The 23,393-nt window shown below is 42.9% G+C and overlaps 1 protein-coding gene across 4 annotated transcripts in view; it reads left to right on the forward strand.

Annotated features, from left to right (window-relative positions):
* SFMBT1 (Scm like with four mbt domains 1) overlaps nucleotides 1-23,393 on the forward strand; it is a 112,501-nt gene that overhangs the window by 54,895 nt on the left and 34,213 nt on the right. For all 4 annotated transcript variants that reach the window (XM_080672188.1, XM_080672186.1, XM_080672187.1 and 1 more), the window contains exons 3-5: nucleotides 1,455-1,549; nucleotides 18,089-18,329; nucleotides 22,393-22,481. In XM_080672188.1, coding sequence (XP_080528314.1) covers nucleotides 1,455-1,549; nucleotides 18,089-18,329; nucleotides 22,393-22,481 — 425 coding nt within the window. The remainder of the gene's footprint in view (nucleotides 1-1,454; nucleotides 1,550-18,088; nucleotides 18,330-22,392; nucleotides 22,482-23,393) is intronic.

Below are 23,393 nucleotides of genomic sequence, written 5' to 3' on the forward strand. Positions count from 1 at the left end.
GATTCTAATTTCTCACTTCCTTGCCAACATGTATTTTCTGCTTTTTGTTGTTAATCCTCACCTGAGGATATTTTTTCCATTGCTTTTCAGAGAGAAGAGTGGAAAGGAGGGGGCGGGGAGAGAGAGAGAGAGATTGATGTGAGAAAGACACATTGATTGGTTGCCTTCTATATGTGCCGGAATCAGAGCAGGTAGCGAACCTGCAACCTTGTGTACATGCCCTTGACCGGAATCGAACCCGGGACTCTTGGTCTGCAGGCCACTGCTCTATCCACTGAGCCAAACCGGCTAGGGCTGTTTGCATTTTTTAAAATAAATAATTACTAGATAGGCACAACCAAGTTTATGCCTCTGTAGTGCTTCTCTTCTATCATGTTTTCTCCTCTCCATCCCCAAAGGTAGCACTGTTCATTGCAAACTACTAGTGCCAGGCATTGTTTTGGACAGCGGGGATACAAAGTTTCTGTCTTCATAGAGCTTGTTTTCTAAAGGGGAAGATAAAAAGACATGGTGTCCTGTCCAATAGGAATGAATGTCTTGAAGACCAGAAGGCAGAGCCTGGGAGTTTTCTACTGTGGGCACTGCTTGGAAGGCCTTTGTGGAGACAATTGAGTGAAGCTTGAATGCAATGAAGATGTGAATGACACTGGGAAATCAGTCTTGGAGCTACAGAAATAGCAAATTCAGAGGCTTCGAGGAAAGAACATGATTAAATTAAAAGAAGAATAAACTCAGTGTCACTTGAGTGCAGTGAGCAAACAAAAGGCTGGTTGGGAATGAAGTGGCAGGGTAGGTAGCAAGAGGGTCAGATCATGTAGCGAATTTGCAATCTCTCAAAGATTTTAGATTTTTCTTAAATGTGATTAAAAAATGAGTGATGTCATGGTTAGGCCTTGGACGAGAGAGAACAATAGGAATGGTGAGATGTGATTAGATAGATCCCAAATCTCTTTTAAAGGTGGTACCTAGAGAATTTTTTGATAGTTTGGATGTGGGAAGTTGGATGTGAAGGAAAGGGAGGAAAGCAAGGATAATCTCACATTTTTTGGATTGAGCCAAAATACCGACAAGGGTATGTTTTACTTAATTGGAGAGCACTAAGGAAGAAATCAGATTAAAATTTCAAGTGTGAAATGCCTACTTATTACGTATCTCAAATATTTGATGTTAGGTACTAAATACAATCCAAAGTGGTTGTAGTAGTTACACTCTCACCAGCGTTAGGTGATCCATTTGGGTGAATCCCAGATGGATCCCAACAGGAGACGGCATGTCACACTTCTGTGCTGTTGAGGTTCATTGATGATCAGTGCACCAAGGGAACCTACCATAAAGCCAGTTAACCTGTGAAGTAAATTGTAAATTAGGTTTATTACTAAATTTATGTTTTTGCACCTTGAGTTTTCTTGGGGCTCACCTGTTTTTTATTTGTTTTATTTTGTCTTTGATTCCAGATGCTGGATCTGGTGTGGAAGAAGTGGAATTAAGCTGGGAAGATTATCTAGAAGAGACGGGATCCACAGCAGTTCCCTATGAATCTTTTAAACATGTGAGCAGCAACTGCATTGCTTCCCTGTTTACATCTGTTTCCTTTGACTGACTGTGCCATCATTAGACAGTTTGGAGTTGTTTTAAGTTGGGGCGCTTGAAAGAACTTGAATGCCTTTTCCTGTTTTCTCCCCTTGGTACCCTTATTAAGAAAACTTGATATACTCTTAAAATTATTTTTGGTTTTGTGTACTTTCTGCCACTTAATGCAGGAATTGTTTTTTTGACTGGTCATGAATATTCCTTTATTTTTGTCAAACAATCCTATCTAATAAAGAGGGAATATGCTAATTGACCATCACTCTGTCACAAAGATGGCTACACCCACAGCTGAGGCCAAGTTCCCTTAAGGAGCCTTAATGAGCAATCAGCAGGGACCTGAGGCTACACCCTCTTCCACCCCTGTGGGGCTTGACAGGGGACCTCAGGCCACGCCCTTCACCCAGCAGGGCTTGACAGGGGACCTCAGGCCATGCCCCCTACCCGGCATGGCTTGACAGGGGACCTCAGGCTGTGCCCCCCACCCTGGCGTCAGGCTGGGGGACCTCAGGCCATGCCTCCTGCCTTGGCACCAGGCTGGGGGGCCTCAGGTCACGCCTCCTGCCTTGGCACCAGGCCTGGGGACCTGAGGCCACACCCCCCGCCCAGCGGGGCTTGACAGGGGACCTCAAGGTGCACTTCCCGTCCTGGTGCTAGGCTAGGGGACCTCAGGCTGCTCCCCCCGCCCCAGCACCAGGCCGGCCGGGGAACCTCAGGCCGTGCCCCCATCCAGTGGGGCTTGACGGGGGACCTCAAGGCACATCCCCCGCCCCATATGGAGGACCTCAGGCCACACTCCCTGTCCTGGCGCCGGGCCAGGGGACCTGCGGCTATGCCCCCTGCCCTGTGGGGCTTGACAAGGGTGGGACTGGCCGGGTCTGGATCTAGCCCAGTGGCGGGGGGGCTGCCAGGTCTGGGTCTCATGCGATTTTGAGGGGCATGTGGGTGGGTGGGGATTTGACTCTGGGTCCCCCTTTTAATGTGCATGAATTTCATGCACTGGGCCACTAGTCTTTTTATAAAGATAATGTTTTTTCTTGCACTTTACATTATAACATTTTATGACTATTGGTTTGCTTATTGAAAGTAATTTCAATAACACTGTTGTTTTCTATTATGTTGAGCAGAAATGTAGTAATGTCATCCAGTGAGTCACATGAGTGGCCTGTGCAGCATAGTTTTATGCCCTAACAGCCCAATTTAATGCTCTATCAATGGACAACGTATTTGCCTATGAAATGCCTTTAGAGTGTAAGAAATTAGACCTAGTTTTCTTTAATCTGTTCACTCTTCACTCCCTCTTAAAAGATACAAAATTATTGATTCTTAAACTAATTATTTCATGTTTGTCGTAGTCTCCTCAGGAGCCCATAAAAAATAACACAATTGAGAGGCTTAAACGACAAAAGTTTATTTTCTTACAGTTCTGGAGATTAAAAGTCTAAGATTAGGGTACCAGCATGGTCATTTTCTAGTGAAGACTATTCCTGGTTTGCAGACAGCCACCTTCTTGCTCTGTCCTCACATGGTAGATGTGAGAGAGCAGGCTCTCTGGTGTCTCTTCTTATAAGGACACGAATCCTATTGGATCAGGGCTCCATCACTGAGGCCTCATTTCATCCTTACTGACTTCATAAAGGTTCTATCTCCAAATATAGGTGCATTGGGAGCTAGGATTTGAACATATGAATTTGGGGGGAAGGCAGTTCAGTTGATAGCACTGTTCAACAGGACATAGTTCCTTTTGTTCTAGGATTTGCAAAGATACTCAGTATTGTCTATGATTTTGTGAAGTTGAACTGTATTTTTTAGGTGTCTTTATAAGCAAAAGAGTACTGCTATTTGCAGTTTGTTCTCGTAAAAACTCTGGCACAGAAGTTGACATTTTTTAAAAAAAGAATCGTTTAATGATTTTTAGAGAGAGAGGAAGGGAGAGAGAGAAACATCGATGTGAAAGTGTAACATCAATCAGCTGCCTCGTGCACCTGCTCTACCAGGGATCAAGCCCACAACCGGGCATGTGCCCTGACTGGGAATCAAACCGCAACCTTTGGTACACAGCAGGACACCCAACCAACTGAGCCACACCAGCCAGAGCGTGGCTGTCATTTTTTAGTATGTCTTCGTTCATTTTGTCTCTCTTAAGTTGAAGTGAGAATTATGTATTTTAGGTAAGGGTTTTATTTTGTATTGCATTGGCAAATCTTTTACAGTAGTTTTCAATATTGTTAATTTTCTATTAACATAGAAAATCTGTGAGTGAGATACCTTTGAATTTTTATTTTTAATGTTATTACTGATCTGATATGTATTTACACAAGCTTATTTATTTATACTAAAATGCAAATGATGGATAAATTCCCTGATCAAAATTCTTGTCTAAAAAAAGTCACTTTAAAGAGACAGATTTTACCTTTTCCTCTTTGAATGACAAAGCAACAAAATGAGAAATAAATGCATGCATACTCTCTCACTGTCAAATGTAGGAAATATTTATTAACCTGAATCAGTGTATGTGGTGAAGGGCTGCCAAATATGCTGAAAATCAAGCCTTGGTGTAGGAAGATGATGAGAAAGGATGCTTTTGGCTAGCAGATCACAAGACAAAGCTGACACAGCTCAGATCTTCAGAATAATGGAGATGGATGTGACAGCCACTGGCAAGAGTTTTGTAGGACCCAGTTGGGGATAAAGGCGGGAGGGAAGACCGGCTTACAAAGGAATTAGAGATAAACCACATTTACAAGGAGGACACATCTAAGATAGTGAAAAAGCCTTCCTCAAGGTACATGTCTGATGGATAGAACAGCACTCACTATGGGGAAAGGCACTAAGCTTTACCTGGGTCTTTTAAAATAAAAACTTGAGCTCCTAGGGGAAGGGATGCAAACCCTATTAACCCCAGGGTACAGGTGGAGATCTCTTGTAGCTTGGAGCTAGAACAGAAGGAATAAAAGCCCTCTGTCTCTGGGACAGGGGTAGAAATTCATGCTGCAGCATTAAAGATCCTCTGTAGTTGGGAGAGGGTTAAGATATCTGAGAAGTTCTCACCCCCTAGACCCAGGAACACAAAGCCTGACTAAGACTGAGGCTGCATCTCAGAGAATGCTCCTTTCAGCCTGTTTCTAACCACCAGTAAGAAAATGTTGGATAACAGCAGTTTATTTGTGGGGGAGAGGCAAAAGAGTATGGAGAGAGATGGCCTGTGAGATGCATACACAAAGACCCTAAATCTGAGGGTGGAGCAGCAAACATTGAGGGAAATAAAACCCTCTAGCAAATGAGTTTACACCCTAAACACCAGAAAATGCCAATGGAAGTAAAAGCCTGTGGTGCACTGTGAATAATCATAGCAACAACAAAACCCAAACCCAGCTCCACTCCTTAGTAGATTGACTTAACATTCTCCCTCAGACTGATGGTATAAGAAAGAACATGCCCATTCCCAGGCACAAGTACTATTTACCTTCACCTTGACTGTTTTACACAGGATGTCTGGCTTTCAACCAAAAATTATGGGACACATAAAGAAGCAAGAGGAAAATAGCAGACTGTCAAGAGACAAAGCAGTGAACAGAACCAGACTTACATGATCCAGTTGTTGGAACTATCAGAAAATTTTAAATAACTGTGATCAGTATGTTAAAGGCTCTAGCAAAATAGGTGGACAACATATGTGAATAGTAAAGGAGCATCACAGAGATGGAAACCATTAGAAAGAATCAAATGGGAATCATAGAAATGAAAAACAAGGTAAAGGAAATGGTGAATGCTGTTGATACAGGCTTATCAGTAGGTTGAAACAGATGAGGAAATAATCAGTATACCTGAAGATAAGTCAATAGAAATGAAACACAAAGAGAAAAAAAGAGTGAGAAATAAACAGACCATAATACCAAACAGCTGTGGACAATATAAACATGTCTAATGCATGTGTAATTGGAATCTCAGTAGAAGAAAGTGAGGAAGAGATATTAGAAGAGATAATGGCAAACAATTTTCCAATGAAGGAAAGATTTCACATCACAGGTTGAAGAAGCTCGGGGAATGCAAAACAGAATAAATAATAAACAACAAACAAAATCCATCCTGGCACATTATATTCAAACTAGAAAACCAAATATAAAAAATCTTTTTTTTTATTTTTTATTTTTTTTTTAAATAAATCTTTATTCAGATTATTACAATTATTTCTCCTTTTTTCCCCCATAGCTCCCCTCCACCCATTTCCCACTCCACCTTCTGCCCTTACCTACCCCCCACTGTCCTCATCCATAGGTGTATGATTTTTGTCTAGTCTCTTTATGAACCCCCCCATACCCCTTTCCCCCTGAGAATTATCAGTCCACTCCCTTTCTATGCCCCTGATTCTATTATATTCACCAGATTATTCTGTTCCTCAGGTTTTTAATTCACTTGATTTTTAGGTTCACTTGTTGATAGATATGTATTTGTTGTTCATAATTTTTATCTTTCCTTTTTTCTTCTTCCTCTTCTTTAAGAATACCTTTCAGCATTTCATATAATACTGGTTTGGTGGTGATGAACTCCTTTAGCTTTTTCTTGTCTGTGAAACTCTTTATCTGCCCTTCAATTCTGAATGATAGCTTTGCTGGGTAGAGTAGTCTTGGTTGTAGGTTCTTGCTATTCATCACATTGAAAATTTCTTGCCACTCCCGTCTGGCCTGCATAGTTTCTGTTGAAAAGTCAGCTGACAGTCGTATGGGTGCTCCCTTGTAGGTAACTAACTGTTTTTCTCTTGCTGCTTTTAATATTCTCTCTTTGTCTTTTGCTCTTGGCATTTTAATTATGATGTGTCTTGGTGTAGTCCTCTTTGGATTCCTTTTGTTTGGGGTTCTGTGGGCTTCCTGGACTTGTAAGTCTATTTCTTTCACCAGGTGGGGGAAGTTTTCGGTCATTATTTCTTCAAATAGGTTTTCAGTATCTTGCTCTCTCTCTTCTTCTGGCACCCCCATAATTCTGATGTTGGTACGCTTGAAGTTGTCCCAGAGTCTTCTTACATTATCTTCAACTTTTTGGATTTTTTTTTTTTGCTTTTTGCTTTTTCTGTTGAGTGTTTTTTGCTTCTTTGTATTTCAATTCTTTGACTTGATTTTTGTGTTCCTCTTGTCTGTTTTTGGGTCTCTGTATAATATTTTTTATTTCAGTCAGTGTATGTTTAATTTCTAGTTGGTCCTTTTTCATCTCTTCGAGGGTCTCGTTATATTTATCGGCCTTTTCTAGGATATTCTTAAAAAGCCTTATAACCGTGGTTTTGAATTCTATATCCAGTCGTTTGTTTTCCTCCATTTCTTTCGTTTGTGATCTGATTCTTAGACGCCGCATTTTCACTGCTTCCCTGAGTTGGTAGATTTGTGTGCTAGGTTTCCAATTTGGCCCAGTGGGTCTGCCTCCCCAGTTAACCTGAGGTGGACACTCTTGGTGCACACCTTTGTGGACTGTGTGTACAGCCTTGTTGTAATTAAGTCTTTATTGTTGTTGGTTTCACTGGGAAGAATTGACCTCCAGGCCAGTTGGCTGCAAGGATCAGCTGTGTCTATGCTGGGAGAAGTCCGGTGCTGGAGACAGCCTTATAGGATTAGACTTGCCAAATTGCAATAGCCTCTGTGCTCAGCTTGGATGGGGTGGAGTCTCAGTCTTGGCTTCCCGTCAGCCTTGCCCTTGCGCGCACGTGTGTGCCTTCAGTCCTCTGCCTTCCCGGCTCCCGATTCTCCGCCCGAGAGTCCAGACTCCCCCCACAAGAGCGTGGGTCCCCAGGGGCTCGCCTGGAACTGGGGTTCACTGCAGTCAGAACTGGGGCTCACTTCAGTCAGAACTGGGGTTCAGTGCCGTCAGGAGCCTCTCACTCCCTTCCGCTAGGGAAAGCCTTTGGCAGCCTCCGCAGCCTTTGTGCGCACTGGCGCGAGCGGACTTTCAGTCCTCCGCCTTCCCTGGCTCCTGAGTCTCCGCCCGAGAGTCCAGACTCCCCCCACAAGAGCGTGGGTCTCCAGGGGCTCGCCTGGAACTGGGGTTCACTGCAGTCAGAACTGGGGCTCACTTCAGTCAGAACTGGGGTTCAGTGCCGTCAGGAGCCTCTCACTCCCTTCCGCTAGGGAAAGCCTGTGGCAGCCTCCGCAGCCTTTGTGCGCACTGGCGCGAGCGGACTTTCAGTCCTCCGCCTTCCCCGGCTCCCGAGTCTCCACCCGAGAGTCCAGACTCCCCCCACAAGAGCGTGGGTCCCCAGGGGCTTGCCCGGAACAGGGGTTCAGTGCAGTCAGAACTGGGGTTCAGTGTGGTCGGGGGCTCCCTTCCCCCTTCCGCCAGAGAAAGTCAGCCAGGCTCTCAGCCGCCCTTCCTCTCTGCGCGCACAAAGACCCTTTGCCGTACCTCCAATTCTCTGTGAGCTTTTCTCTATCCTTCTAGTTGTAGAATTTTCACTCAGTCAGCTTTCCTGCGGTTCTGGATGGTGTCCGTTCTGTCTTTTAGTTGTAGTTTTGAAATTGTTGTGCGAGGCAGCAGTTTAGGTGTTTACCTATGCCGCCATCTTGGTTTCTCTCTCTCCAAATATAAAAAATCTTAAAGGCAGACAAAGAAAATATCCTATATAATCCTATATAATAAAAGGCTAATATGCAAATTGACCGAACAGCAGAACCACTGGTCACTATGACATGCACTGACCACCAGGGGGCCGATGCTCAACGCAGGAGCTGCCCCGTGGTGGTCAGTGTGCTTCCACAGGGGGAGCACTGCTCAGCCAGAAGCTGGGCTCATGGCTGGCAAGCGCAGTGTTGGTGGCGGGAGCCTCTCCCGCCTCCGCGGCAACGCTAAGGATGTCTGACTGATGGCCATCCCCCAAAGGCTCCCAGACTGCAAGAGGGCACAGGCTGGGCTGAGGGACCCCCCCTGAGTACACAAATTTCCTGCACCGGACCCCTAGTACATTACATAAAGAAGAATAAATGGGAAGATGACAGTAACATTTTTTTCAGAAACTGTCCAAACCAGAAGACAATAGAGGAAGAAGATCTTGTTAAAAGAAATAAACTTGTCAATCCATAATTCTATACCCAGCAGAAACTTATTCTAAAAGTAAAGAAGAAATAACGACTTTTTCAGGAAATCAAAAATTGAGAGAATTCATTACCTGCAAAAAGATACTAAAGGAAGTTGTTAAGGTAGAAGTTTGATTTGATATAAGATAGAAACTTAGATCTATACAAAGAAATAAAGAACAATAGAAATGGCATAAATGTAAGTGGATATAAATTTCATTTCTTATTATGTCTAAATAACTGTTTGAAACAAAAATGGTAGCAATATGATGTGTGTTTATAGCATATGTAACTACACTAGCACAAAGGATGAGAGGGAGGATTTGTGAGTATATGGTTGTAAGATCTTCATGCATCACATGAAGTAGTATAATATTATTTGTAAGTAGACCTCAATTGAAGATGCATATTGAAAACACTTCAACAACCACTAAATTAAAAATATAATTATTATATTGAAATATACATAAAACTTAACCATTTAACAATTCAGTGGCATTAAGTACTTCCTCAGTGTTGTACAGCCACTATCACTATCCATTTCCAGAGCTTTTTCATGATCTCAAACAGAAACCCTATATCCATTAAACAAGAACTCCCCATTTCCTTCTCTCCCTAGCCCCCAGTAACCTCTATTATACTTTCTGTCTTAATGTATTAACATATGTAACCTAAGTGGAATCATACGGTATTTGTCCCTTTTATACCTGGCATATATCTGAACAATGCAGGGGTTAGAGGCACTAACTCCCCTCCCCCTCACACACACACCCCAGGCAGTTGAAAATCCACATATAACTTTTGGCTCCCTAAAAACTTAACTAGTAACAGCCTACTGTTGACCAGAAGCCTTCCAGATAACATATAGTTGATTAACATATTTTGTATGGAATGTAGTTTTACAATAAAGTAAGCTAGAGAAAAGAAAATCATAAGGAAGATAAAATACACTTACAGTATTTATTGAAAAAAATCTGCCTATAAGTGGACCCCTGCAGTTCAAACTTGTGTTATTCAAGGGTCAACTGAAATTCTTTTTAAGACTTTTTTAGTGGTTGCCCTAGAGTTTGCAATATACACTTACAATTAATCCATGTCCTCTTTCAAGTAACACTATACCACTTCATGGGTTGTGCCAGTATCTTAGAATATTCCCAGTTACTCCCTCCTGTCCCTCATAACATTGCTGTCATTTATTTCTCTCATGCATAAGCTATAATCACCAAATACTTTATTGCTACTATTATTTTGAACAAATTGTTATGAATTTAGAATAAGAAAAATTAGATTTTATTTTAACTTTGTTCCTTTTGTAATACCCTTTTTTTATTACATCTGAGTTTCTGACCTATATCATTTTCCTTATTTAGGAAGAATTTATTTTAAGAATTTCTTGTGAGACAGCTCTACTGGCAACAAAAATCCCTCAATCTTTATTTGCCCGAGAAAGTCTTTATTTACCTGGATGTAGAATTTTAGGTTGGTAGCTTTTCTTTCAGTAATTTAAATATTTTACTCCATTCTCATCTTGCTTCCATGGTTTCTGAAGAAAAGTCTGATGTAATTTTTATCCTTGCTTCTCTATAGGTAGAGTGTTTTGTTTTGTTTTTCTCTTTCTTCTTTCAATTATTTCTTTTGTCTTTGTTTTTCTGCAGTTTGAATATGATATGCCTAGGTTTAAGTATTTTTTGGTTTTTATTCTGCTTGGTCTCTGGGATTCTTGGATCTGTGGTTTGGTATCTCATTGATTTTGGGACATCTCAGTGACTATTGCTTCGAATATTTCTTCTGTTCCTTTCTCTCTTCTCCTGGTATTCCCATTACACATATGTTACATTTGTAATTATTCTACAGTTCTTTGATATTGTTTTATATTTTTCATTTCTTTTTCAGTTTTGTAAGTTTCTATTGACATTTTTTTCTCTAGCTCACTGATTCTTTCCTTGGCTGAGCCCAGTCTCTTGGTGAACCCAGCAAAGGCAGTCTTAATTTCTGTTACAGTGTTTCTGGTTTCTAACATTTCCTTTTAATTTGTTTCTTAAGATTTCTACCTCTCTCTTTACATTATCCACCTGTTCTTGCATGTTGTCCTCTTTTTCTATTAGAGGTTTGCTTTTTTAATGTAGTCATTTAGCTGTAAATTTCCCTCTTAGCACTGCTTTCTCTGCCTCATAAATTTTGATATGTTGTATTTTTGTTATGTCTCAAGGTATTTTCTAATTTCCATTGTGATTTTTTCTTGAGCCAATAGTAGTTCTCCCTCATCTACAGTTTCACTTTCCACAATTTTAGTTTAGTCAACTGTGACCCAAAAACATGAAATTGAAATTTCCAGAAACAAACAATAAGTTTTATTTATGCTTATTTTATTATATTTTTTTCATAAGTTTTAACTTGCATGCCTTTCTGAGTAGCATGATGAAATTTTGTGCTGTCCCACACCATTGCATCCATCCCACCCTGGACATGCGTCATCCCTTTGTCCAGCTGTATATGCTACCTGCTTTTTAGTCACTTAGTAGCTGTCTTGGTTATCAGATCCACTGTCAGGGTATTGCAGTGCTTGTGTTCAAGTAACCCTTATTTTACTTAATAATGTTACATTCATGTAACTTATTACAGTATATTGTTATAATTGTTCTATTTTAGTATTGTTAATCTCTTACTGTGCCTAGTTTATAAATTAAACTTTATTATAGATATGTATGTATAGGGAAAAAAAACATATAGGTATACACTGAGTGGCCAGATTATTATGATCTCTGAATGCACAAATTCATGCACCGGGCCTCTAATATTAGAGGCCCGGTGCATGAATTTGTGCATGGGTGGGATCCGGCCAGCCTGGCCAGGGGGAGAGGACATGGGCGGTTGGCCGGCCTGCCTGCTAGTCGAACTCCTGGTCAAGGGGACAATTTGCATATTAGCCTTTTATTATATAGAATATACACTGAGTGGCCAGATTATTATGCGTTCAGAGATCATAATATGCTGGCCACTCAGTGTATAGGGTTTGGTACTATCTGGGGATTCAGGCATCCACTGGGGGTCTTGGAACATATCCCTTGTGGTTAAGGGAGGTGGCCCCCATAGTAGTTGTTTAAGAGTATTTAATCTCCAAATATTTGTGAATTTCCTAGTTTTCCTTCTGTTACTACATATCAGTTTTATTCCTTTTGATCAGAAAAGATACTTTGAATGACTTCAGTCTTTTTGAATTTGAGACTTGTTTTGTGGCCTAACATTTTGGTCTGTCCTAGAGAACATGAAAAGAATGTATATTCCGCTGTTGCTGAGTGGGGTATTCTGTTAATGTCTGTTAGTTCTCATTGGTTTATAGTCTTGTTCAAGTCCTGTTTCCTTTCTGGCTGGTGGTTCTATCCATTATTGATTGTTGGATACCAGTTTGTTTAGAGATCGCATAACCTTGATATCAAACCTAACTTGAGTATTTTAGGAAAGGAAAATTACAGAGCAGTGTCACTCATGAAGACTGATGCATAAATATCTGCATACAAAATAATAACACACTGAATGTAGCTGTATTATAAAGAATAATACTTTAATAACAAGTTGATTTTTCCAGGAATTCAAGGTGGTTTAACACTTAAAAATCAACCAGCATAATAATAGTAGCAGAATAAAGGAGAAAAGTCACATCATGTCATTATATAAAGAAAAATTATTAATAAAATTTCATACCCGCCATGATAAAATTTTTAGCAAACTGTAGATAGTAATTTTTTTAAACTTAATTAAGGATATCTACCCCCAAAAAAGCTATAGGAAATTTTATTAATGGTAATATAATACATGGTTTCTTTTTAATATGGAGCAAGACAAAGATACTGGTTAGCATGATTTTTGTTTGATACTGTTATAGAGGTTCTAGCCAGTACAGTTAGGTTAAAAAAAAAAAATCCACAGTAAAATGTATAAGGATTAGAAAGGAAGGGAAAAAATGTTATTTTTGCAGATAAATAAAATAATTTGAAGATAATTAATGAGTAATTTCAGCAGATTATTTGATACAGGATAGCATAAAAAATCTATTATATTCCTACTGGAGGCTCAGTGCACAAATTCGTGCATGAGTGGGGTCCCTCTGGGTGGCCTGCAGGGATCGGGCCGAAACCCACAGTCCAACGCCCCCTGCAGCTCCTACCTGCTGCTCCCGCTCATCCCGGCCCCACTGTGCCTGCTGCGGGCTCGCGCCCAGTCAGTCTCTATATTGGGAGAGGCTTGTGCTGCCATAGCAGCACTCACCAGTTATGAGCCCTGTGTCTGGCACCCTCCCAAGTGGAGTGGCCTGCGGGATCGGCTGAAACAGGCTCTCCAACATCCCCTGAGGGGTCCCAGATTGCGAGAGGGCGCCAGACGCAGGGCTCACGGCTGGCGAGTGCTGCCTTGGCAGCACGAACCTCTCCCATTCTGGGAAACATTTGTTTCAAAATTTGGAAAAAGCACTAACTTTTTAAAGGAGAACCTCTCACTGATTGGGCGTGAGCCCATGGCAGGCCCCACCTGTGCACGAATTTGTGCACCGGGCTTCTAGTTATTGATATAAGTTAAAATGAAGGAATATACTTTGTTCATGTATTGGAAAATTCACTATGTAAAGATGTCAGTTCCCTGTAAATAGATCTGTAGATTTACTGTAAACCAAGTCAAATACCACCTGCCCATCCCCCCAAAAAAATCTAGGTAGAAGTTGACAAGCTGATTCTAAAGTTTGTGTGGAATATAAAAGAGCAAGGCTAGTCAGACAAAGCTAAAGAATAAGATGAGAAGACTTGCTATGCTAGATATCAAAGTTAATTAAGGCAGTGTAGTGCTACTCTAAGGAAAAACAAATCAGAAACATCCACTTTTGTAGGGATTTTTGTAGTGATGATGTATAACAAAGGTGGCAATTTACAGTGGTGAGGAAAGGTAATAGGTCAATTGTATATGCATTTTCAAACAAAACCTGACCCCTATCAATATCTTATACAGATATTAATTCAAGGTGGACATTAGTCCTAAATATGAGAGGCTTCTAGAAAAGAATATGGTATATCCTTATTACCTCTAGCAGTAGGGAAACATTTGTTTCAAAATATGGGAAAAGGCTGCTCAACCGCTTACTATGATGTGCACTGACTACCAGGGGGAAGACACTCTGACCAGTAGGTGAGCTTGCTGCTGGGGTCTGGCTCATCAGGTCTGAGTGAGATGGGCCAGATACGCCCTGGAGCCCTCCCGCAGTCCCTCCCCAGCTGGCCAACCTCCTGTGTCCCTCCCCAGCCCCGATCGTGCACTGGGGGGGTCCCTCAGCCTGTTCTGAGCCCTCTCCCAATCCTGGACCCCTCGGGGGATGTCGGAGAGCTGGTTTCAGCCTGATCCTGCAGGCCAGGCCGAGGGACCCCACTGGTGCACGAATTCGTGTGCTGGGCCTCTAGTACAGTGGTTGGCAAACTGCGGCTCGCAAGCCACATGCGGCTCATGAGCCGCGGTTTGCCGCTCTGTTGACTAATGAGTTTGCCGACCACTGACCTAGACTCTCAATTCCAATAATTACAGGCTGTTGTTGTTCCTTGTGATTAAGCCCCTATCCCAGTGGTCAGCAAACTCATTAGTCAACAGAGCGGCAAACCGCGGCTCGCGAGCCACATGTGGCTCACGAGCCACAGTTTGCCAACCACTGCTCTAGTAGACTCAATAAAAAATTGACAAGAAACTTAGCCATTTCCCAAAAGAAGATATATAAATAGCTAATAAATATAAAAGTTCTTGACTTTATTAGTTAGGTAATGCAAATTAAAATCATAATGAGCTTTACTACACACTTTCTAAAATGGTTAAAATGAAGACAGAAAACACAAAAATGTTGGAACAAAAGGATTTTTGCTACTGGGAAAGTAAATTGGAACAACCACTTTGTAAAACAGTTTGACTGTTACAGAAATCCATATATGTATGCACCAAGGGACATACAAAAATATTCATATAATCATGGTAGTATTCTTTATAGTCTTCCAAAACTTGGAACTACCCCAAATGCTTACTATTAGCATTAGAATGGATAAATTGTGGCACATTTGTAAAGATGGAATACTATACACCAATGAAAAGAAATAAAATACCGTTATATGCAACAGCATTTGTCTCATAAGCAATGTTGGGAAAGAGAAGCCTTACACAGAAAAACATTCATACCGCATAATTCTACTAACAGTGTGAAAACTCAGGCACTATTAAAACATCCTATCTAATAAAGAGGGAATATGCTAATTAACCATCACTCCGTCACAAAGATGGCTGCACCCACAGCTGTGGCCAAGTTCCCATAAGGAGCCTTAATGAGCAATCAGCAGAGACCTGAGGCTACGCCCTCCCCCACCCCCATGGGGCTTGACAGGGGACCTCAGGCCGCGCCCCCCACCCCAGCACCAGGCTGGGGAACCTCAGACCGCACCCCCCACCTGGTGGGGCTTGATGAGGGACCTCAGGCCATGCCCCCAACCGCAGCACTGGGCCAGGGGACCTGAGGCTGCGCCCCTCTGCCTGGCTGGGCTTGACAGGGGACCTCAGGCCGTGCTCCCCACCGAGCAGAGCTTGACAGGGGACCTCAAGGTGCACCCCCAGTTCTGGGTTGGGGGAAATCAGGTTGTGCCCCCTGCCCAGAGGGGCTTGATGGGGGACCTGAGGCTGCACCCCCCTGCCAGTGGGGCTTGACAGGGGACCTGAGGCTGTGCCCCCCTCCTGGTGCCGGGCCGGGAGACCTGAGGCGGCGCCCCTCTGCCTGGTGGCCCGCCTGGCAGGGCTTGACAGGGGACCTCAGGCCATGCCCCCCACCCAGCGGGGCTTGACAGGGGATCTCAGGCCATGTCCCCCACCTGGTGGGGTTTGATGGGGGACCTCAAGGCACACCCCCCACCCTGGTCTGGGCTGGGGGACCTCAGGCCACACCTCCCATCCTGGCGCCAGGCCAGGGGACCTGAGGGTGGGACTGGCCAGGTCTGGATCTAGCCCAATGGGGGTGGGCCGGCCGGGTCTGGGTCTCACGCGATTTTGAGGTGCATGTGGGTGGCCGGGGACTTGACTCTGGGTCCCGTGGTGAGTGCCCCAGACTCTGACAGGAGGAAGGTTTTCGTATACATTTTACTAATTTTCTTTCATCTCTGACACTTCTATGATAGAGAAAGGGCAAATAGCAATATTAAATTATTTCCTCTAATTAATCCCCTTTTAATGTGCACGAATTTCGTGCACCGGGCCACTAGTTTATATATATAAAACCCTAAGCAACTGGTCGACCGTTTGACCTGTCAGTGCACTCCCACAGCAGGAGTGCCACTCAGCTGACAGACCCCGGGCTCACGGCTGGCGAGTGCAGCTGTGGCAGCACAAGCCTCTTCCACCTCGGCAGCACTACTGGGCGGCGGCAGTGGTGGCAGGGGCAGTGTGGCCGGGATGAGCGGGAGCAGCGCCTGGCTGGGCTTTGGCTCCTCCCTGGCCTCCTGCCACTTCACACACTACTACATCCTCCAAGGGGTCCTGGATTGCAAGAGGGCGCAGGCCAGGCTGAGGGACCCCACTGGTGTGCAAATCCGTGCACCGGACCTCTAGTAGTGTTATAATTCAGGATAGTGATTACCTTTCAAGAGTCTAATGGGGGCGGGGGAGGATTTTTACACAGAATGTGTGACTTTGCATCTCTGGCTCTCTCCTTTCCAGAGGTTATTACTGCATTGCATTTAGTGGTCAGGGCTCCATAGCCTCCTTCAGTGCATGGCAGTTCCTTATGCTTTCTTTGTCTTTCATGGCCTTGATATTTTTGAAGAGCAAATTACTTATTAGTTATTTTATAGAATATTCCACAATTTAAGTTTCATTTTTCTCATGCTTAGCTCAAGTTTATGCAGATTTGGCAAAAATGTTGTAAAAATGATTTTGTGCTTTTTTGTTTTATGATATCAAGGGTGTATGATATTGATGTTTTCAGACTGGTGATGTTAACTTTGATCACTTAGGGTAGTTTCTGCCAGATTTCTTCAGTGTAATGTTGCTGTTTTCTCCTTTGTAGTTACTAAGAATCTTTCAGGAAGAACCTTTGAGTTTATGTAAATATCATAGCATCATAGTAATATTAGCACTGACTCATGATTGTCGCCTGCAGTGTTTACTTCTGTGGTATTTGTCTAAAGTTGATTTTCTATTTCCATCATTTCCCCCTATTTTTATTAATTGGTCTACTGTAAGGAATTTCTGTCCCCTCTTCTCTGTTAATTATTTTTAACAGTATGAACTCATGGATATCAATGTAAATTGGTGGGTTATAATCTACTAACCTCATTTATTTTATTGCTCAAATTGTCCCACATGTGTCCATTGGGAGATGCTTCTAATTGGCTCTCATGTCCTTTCAAATGCCCCCATCATTTTTTGGAGCATTTCCATACTTTTTGGCATTACAAGATATTCCAGGCTCCTCCTGTGTTTTCCCTACCCCGGAATTTGGATCAGTTATTTCTCCTGGAGCTTTTGTTCTTTTTTATTGGAGGATGCTATTTAGAAATCAATATTTAAAAACTAAATTTGCCATTGCTACTGAGTTTCATTACTTCTACTGTGTCTGTCAGTTCACAGAGCTAGGAAATATATGTTAACACATATATACATACACATCTATACTTTTTTCTGTATCTCTTTCTATTTGTCTTTCTGTATGGCTGTAATCATACCCTCATTCTGATACCTTGATTCCAATTCAGCACCACAAGATTCATTCTCTTCTTCCCCCTTCCTTATTTTCACTTCTTTCTCCCACATCAGAAACCTGTCTCTCATCATCTACAATATATTAGTATACACATGCAGTAGTCCTAAAATTGCTAACCCCATACCTTTGTGACCATATAATTTTTCATCTAAATTAGGACACTTGAGAGAGAAAGGGGTATTTTTAATTATTATTCAAGGACAACAGGTGTGAACATAGACTGTTTCCCAGGGTGACTGGGAGGTATAGCTCCCTACATATGGCACATGTCATACTAATTTTTTATTATTATAGTTTATTTTTATCCCACCTCTTTTCTAGAGTCATAAATTTTCTCTAGAATGATCTAGAAATCACTCCTGACAACTTAATATGTCAAATATTAAGCTGTTAAAATGGTGAACATTTAGTGATGTATTTATTTACTAGAAAACATTTCTGTGTTCATAATAGACTGATGGTGGTGAAAATACTGAGTTCTGCTGAGATGGAACAGAACAGCATTGCTGTTCCCTGCTTTGTTTGGGTCACTCCTGAGTTAGAATTGGAATTTCTCGGGTTTCCCTTGAGAGGATCTTATTGCATTTAGTACTTCAGAATTGTAAGTCTTAAAAAGAACGCCAGCCAAAGAAACACTCATTTGAGATACTTGTCTGGTGGTTAATAACATTTCCCTGTTCAGGTGGACACACGTTTGCAAAATGGATTTGCTCCTGGGATGAAACTGGAGGTGATTGTGAAAAAAGATCCTGAAATCTACTGGGTTGCCACCATCATTACCACCTGTGAGCAGCTGCTCCTCCTCCGCTACGATGGCTATGGAGAGGACCGGAGAGCGGACTTCTGGTGTGACATCAGGAAGGCTGACCTTTACCCCATTGGGTGGTGTGAGCAGAATAAGAAGACCCTCGAAGCACCGGAAGGTATATAATACTTCCTATCGTGACATAATAGGAAATTGCTGTAGGAAAGCCTGTCCATAATCTTTTTAAAATATATATATTTTATTGATTTCAGAGAGGAAGGGAGAAGGAGAGAGAGACAGAAACATCAATGATGAGAGAGAATCATTGACTGGCTGCCTCCTGCACGCCCCACACTGGGGATTGAGCCCACAACCTGGGTACTTGCCCCTACCAGGAATTGAACCATGACCTTCTGGTTCATAGGTCAACGCTCATCCACCGAGTCACACTGGCTGAGCTTCTTATCCATAATCTTGAGGTTTTCAGTCTCCATACACATAGGTTTTTATAACTTTTTTGGTTTAGCATTTTGAAGAAAAATATTTATAAAGAATAATGCACATTCTTCTATCTTTTAAAATTACTTTCTGTGCTCCATAAGCCTCATGTTTTTGTGACACTCATAGGGAGCATCACTTATCGTTCTGTAAGACTGTGAGGCTCTCTGAGTTTGAGGATGTCTTTAGGTGCATTGGGCCAGATTGATTCTCTTTTTTGACTTGGTTGTCCTCTCACCTCTCACCCACAAGTGATCTGGGACCTATGAACTAACTGAGGCTTTCTTCCAGATAAAAGCCTACTAGGAGTAGAATCCAAATTCAGTAAGACAGAGACAGTAGGACAAAAGAGAGGAGTCATATAAAAGTGGAGAAAGGGAAGAGAGACTGCAGATTTATGAAAATACCAGACCTTATATGTTTTTCTTTCAACCTCTTATTCTGACACTAGAGGCCCAGTGCACGAGTTCGTGCATGGGTGGGGTCCCTCAGGGTGGCCTGTGGGGATCGGGCCCCAGTTCATGCCCCTAGGCTCGCAGTCCTGCAGCCTCACCTGGCACCCCTCAGTGGCCTGGCACCGCCCCCTCTCCTGCTTCACCATCCCGCTGCGGTCCCGCTCTCTTTGGGGCCCGTCAGGGCCAGCAGCGCCTCCACTGCTGCCCACTGCCAGCGCCGTGTCACCGTTCCGCGCCACCCCCTGGTGGTCAGTGCACGTCATAGCAAGCTGTCAAACTCCCGGTCTCCCAGTTGAATACCCAGACTAACGACTGCCCGAGGAGACAATTTGCCAACCTGAAGAGATTCCCTCTGGGTAAAAAGAAGACAGTTGAGCATCAATAGGACAAGAACTGCAATGGCCTGAAACATATCATATGTGACTTAGTCTGTAATTTTATAATGGAACTTTTAAACAAAATTCTCATTGGTCACTTTTGGATGATAGAAATATGCTGATAATTTTGAAGGCTGGTAAATACAGGGGAAGTATAAAGACAATTAAGCATATATCCTGTCTTCTTTTTGTGAACTTTAATACCTTAGGGCAGCGATTTTCAACCGGTGTTCCACAAGAATTTTTAAAACATGCAATACCTGACTATTTAGTCAGGGGCACTGACCTCTTGTCCCTTAGATTGTCAAATTAAAAAATAACTGCCAATACAACAGTAGCCATCTGGTGTGAATAAATAAAAATGATACCTATTTTTGACAGGTCAGCAAAAAATACAGAATTCTGTGCCACAGAATTTTAATAATTAGTTCATGTGTGCCATGAGATGAAAAAAGTTACCTTAGGGTAATCACACAGTTGAAGAAGGTAATTTTTTCTTTATAGAAGTAGTAAACGAAGGAGGGGTGATAGAAAATTATCATTTGTAGCACCCAGTGAATGAATGTATCTGTGTAATGACTATTGAAAACCACTGACATCACAAAAGGAGAGACAAAAAGACTGAATGTGCCTCTTGATGGAAGGATGTAACTCCACTTACGAAATACTAGAGGCCAAGTGCACAAATTCGTGCATGGGTGGGGTCCAGCCAGCCCGGCCCCAATTGGGGCAGATCTGGGCCGGGCCTGTCAGGAGGAGGAGACGGCAGGAGGTTGGCTGGCCCGCCCACCCCGATCCGGGCCTGATCAGGGCCGGGCTGGCTGTGGGGAGGGGCTGTGAGTGGTGGGCTGATCGAGGGCCAGCAGCCTGGGGAGGGGCCATGGGTGGTTGGCCAGCTGGCTCTGCCCCTGATCAGAGTGTGGGAGCCAATCAGGGGCAGAGCTTGCTCAGGGGAGGGGTCGCAGGCGGTTGGTCAGTCGGCCCTGCCCCTGATCAGGGTGGGGGGGCCAATCTGGGGTGGGGCCGGGGGGGGAGGGGCTGTAGGAGGTTGGCCGGCTGTCCGGCCCCATCCCCCAGATCGGGCCGGTTTGCTGGCCGCAGTGGGTGTTATAGCGTCCAATCGTTCTGGTTGTTAACAGCGTTCTAGTTGCTGGCTTTTTTTATATATATAGCTTCTTGCTCCCTTTCCCCCAAGAGTCAAATCTAAATTTGATCAAGCCTACTGATTTTATAGAAAATGTAGAGGTCAGTAGAAGAACACCTGGTTACCACAAGGAGGCAACCAGGAAAAGCAGATTCAGAAAAACTCTATCCTATATAATAAAGAGGTAATATGCAAATTGACCATCACTCCAACACACAAAATGGCCACCCCCATGTGGACACAAGATGGCGCCACAAGATGGCCAGCAGGGGAGGGCAGTTAGGGGTGACCGGCCTGGCAGAGGAGGGCAGTTGGGGGCAACCAGGCCTGCAGGAGAGGACAGTTAGGGGTGACCAGGCCAGCAAGGGAGGGCAGTTAGGGGCAATCAGGCTGGCAGGGGAGCAGTTAGGTGTCGATCAGGCCTGCAGGGTAGTGGTTAGGGGCTGATCAGGCTGGCAGGCAGAAGTGGTTAGGGGCAGTTAGGCAGGCAGGCAGGCGAGCGGTTGGGAACCAGCAGTCCTGTATTGTGAGAGGGCAGTCAGACATCCTTCAAGGGGTCCCAGATTGGAGAGGGTGCAGGCTGGGCTGAGGGACACACAGACACACACACACACACACACACACACACACACACACCCGTGCATGAATTTCGTGCACTGGGCCTATAGTACAGGATAAAAGGCTGAGTCAAGAAATATGTGGCAAGAAAAAGAGAGAGACGGGGTTGCAGAGGAGGAGAAGGAACATACAGATTAAAAGAGATTCAGGTGATATACATCAACCATTTGTAATATAGATCTCATTTGGATCCTGATTTGACTGAGCAAATTGAAAAAATCATTTTTGAGACATTTCAGAAAATTTGAACATGGACTATGTATATTTGATGTTAAGGAATTATTGCTAATTGTTTAAGGAGTGGTTATGTAAAAAGTTCTTTTCTTTTGTAAATATATATTGAGATTATATTGGATGAAATTATATAATATCAGGAATTGGTTGGGTGGGGGTGGAGTGTGTAAAGGTATAGATCAGGGGTTGGCAAAGTATCTGTAAAGGATCAGATAGTAAAAGTTTTAGGTTTTACTAGCCATGTGGTTTCTCTAACAGTTGCCCACCTGTACCTTTGCAGTGTGAAAGCAGCCACAGACAGTATGTAAACAAACAAGCATAGCTGTGTTCTAATAAAACTATTTACAAAATAGACAGCAGGCTGAGTTCAGCCCACATGTTGTAGTTTGCTAACTTCTCCAGATCTAGAGGAAAAGATTGACCATGAAGTTACAGTTGTTGAACCTAGGATACAAGAGGATTCATTATACTATTTTCTATACTTTTATATATATTTGAAAATTCCCATAATAAAAAATAAACTAGGTACCTTTTGAATAATTGTCCTTGTTTTGCATACAACTCCTACTAAACTATTCAGTTGTAGCTCTTATCTAGGAGGATTTTTTTTGCCTGCCTCCTTACACATCCTCTCCTGGGGATCCAGCCTGCAACCCAGGCATGTGCCCTGACGGGGAATCAAACCCTGGCTTCCTGGTTCATAAGTCGACACTCAGCCACTGAGTCATGCTGGTCAGTCAGGCAAATTTTTATTTTAAGCTCTCAAAGAAGCAATTGTTGGACCCTTTGATATTAAAATGACATACCTCTAAACCATTTTCACTGGTTTAATTCTCTGTATTCTGTTTAGTTTAGTTTCTCTGTGTTCCATGGCTGACTATTATGAGTAATCACTCATTTTATTTCCTCATCTAGGCATCAGAGACAAGGTGTCTGACTGGGAGGAGTTCCTGCGGCAGACTCTGAAGGAAGCGTGTAGTCCTCCTGTCCCGCTGCTAGAGGGCGTGAGTATGATGGCTTGCAGGATCAGTGTGGAAAACCCTTCAGTCTTTAGTGAGATTTCCTGTCTAAGGAATTTTAAAATTAGTTGCTCATTTCCTACCCCAAGGCAAATAGGCATTATTATTAAAGACATAGGCATGCGTACTGGGAGGTTTAAGCTTATTGTCCTCAGAGGTTACAAACTGCCGGCTTGCTCAGTGCCTAAAGTATTCTGAATTAGTTGCTTACACATAAAAATCTAGTTTTCCAGATGCTGTTATGTAGCTGGAAAATGTGGTGTTTTGGTGTTCTCACTGTAATGGAGCAGGCGTTGACTCGGCTTGAGGATGGGCATTTGTAACTCCCACACCAGGTGACTTGAGACTCTCCCCTTTTTAAAAAATACGTATATTTTTGCTTTCAGAGAGAAGGGAGAGAGAGAGAGGGGGAGAGAGAGAGAGAGAGAGAGAGAGAGAGAGAGAGAGAGAGAGAGAGAGAAGAGAGAGAAACATTAGTGATGAGAGAGAATTATTGATCTGCTGCCTCCTACATGTCCCCCACTGGCATGTGCCCTGATTGGGTATCGAACCGTGACCTCCTGGTTCATAAGTTGGCACTCAACCACTGGGCCACACTGGCCGGGCAAGACTCCCTTTTTTTCAGTCGAAGACAGTAGTAGATCTGTAGTACTTCTACCACCTACTTGCTTTCAGCAGTCCTTTTACATTATTGTAGGTTTTGAGCTTGTTAGTAATCATAGATTTCTTGTTTTTATAAAAATCAGTTTATTGGTTATGACATTTCTAAATTATATTTTGTTACATTGTGCAGTTGCAAAATGTAATGTATGAAGTTTCCAATTTTTCTACATCGTTGACAACACTTATATTCTCTTTTTGGTTATAGCTGTTCTGGTGAGTATAAAGTAGTACCTC

The sequence above is a fragment of the Plecotus auritus genome (assembly GCF_963455305.1).
Source record: "Plecotus auritus genome assembly, chromosome: 6".
NCBI lineage: Eukaryota > Metazoa > Chordata > Mammalia > Chiroptera > Vespertilionidae > Plecotus > Plecotus auritus.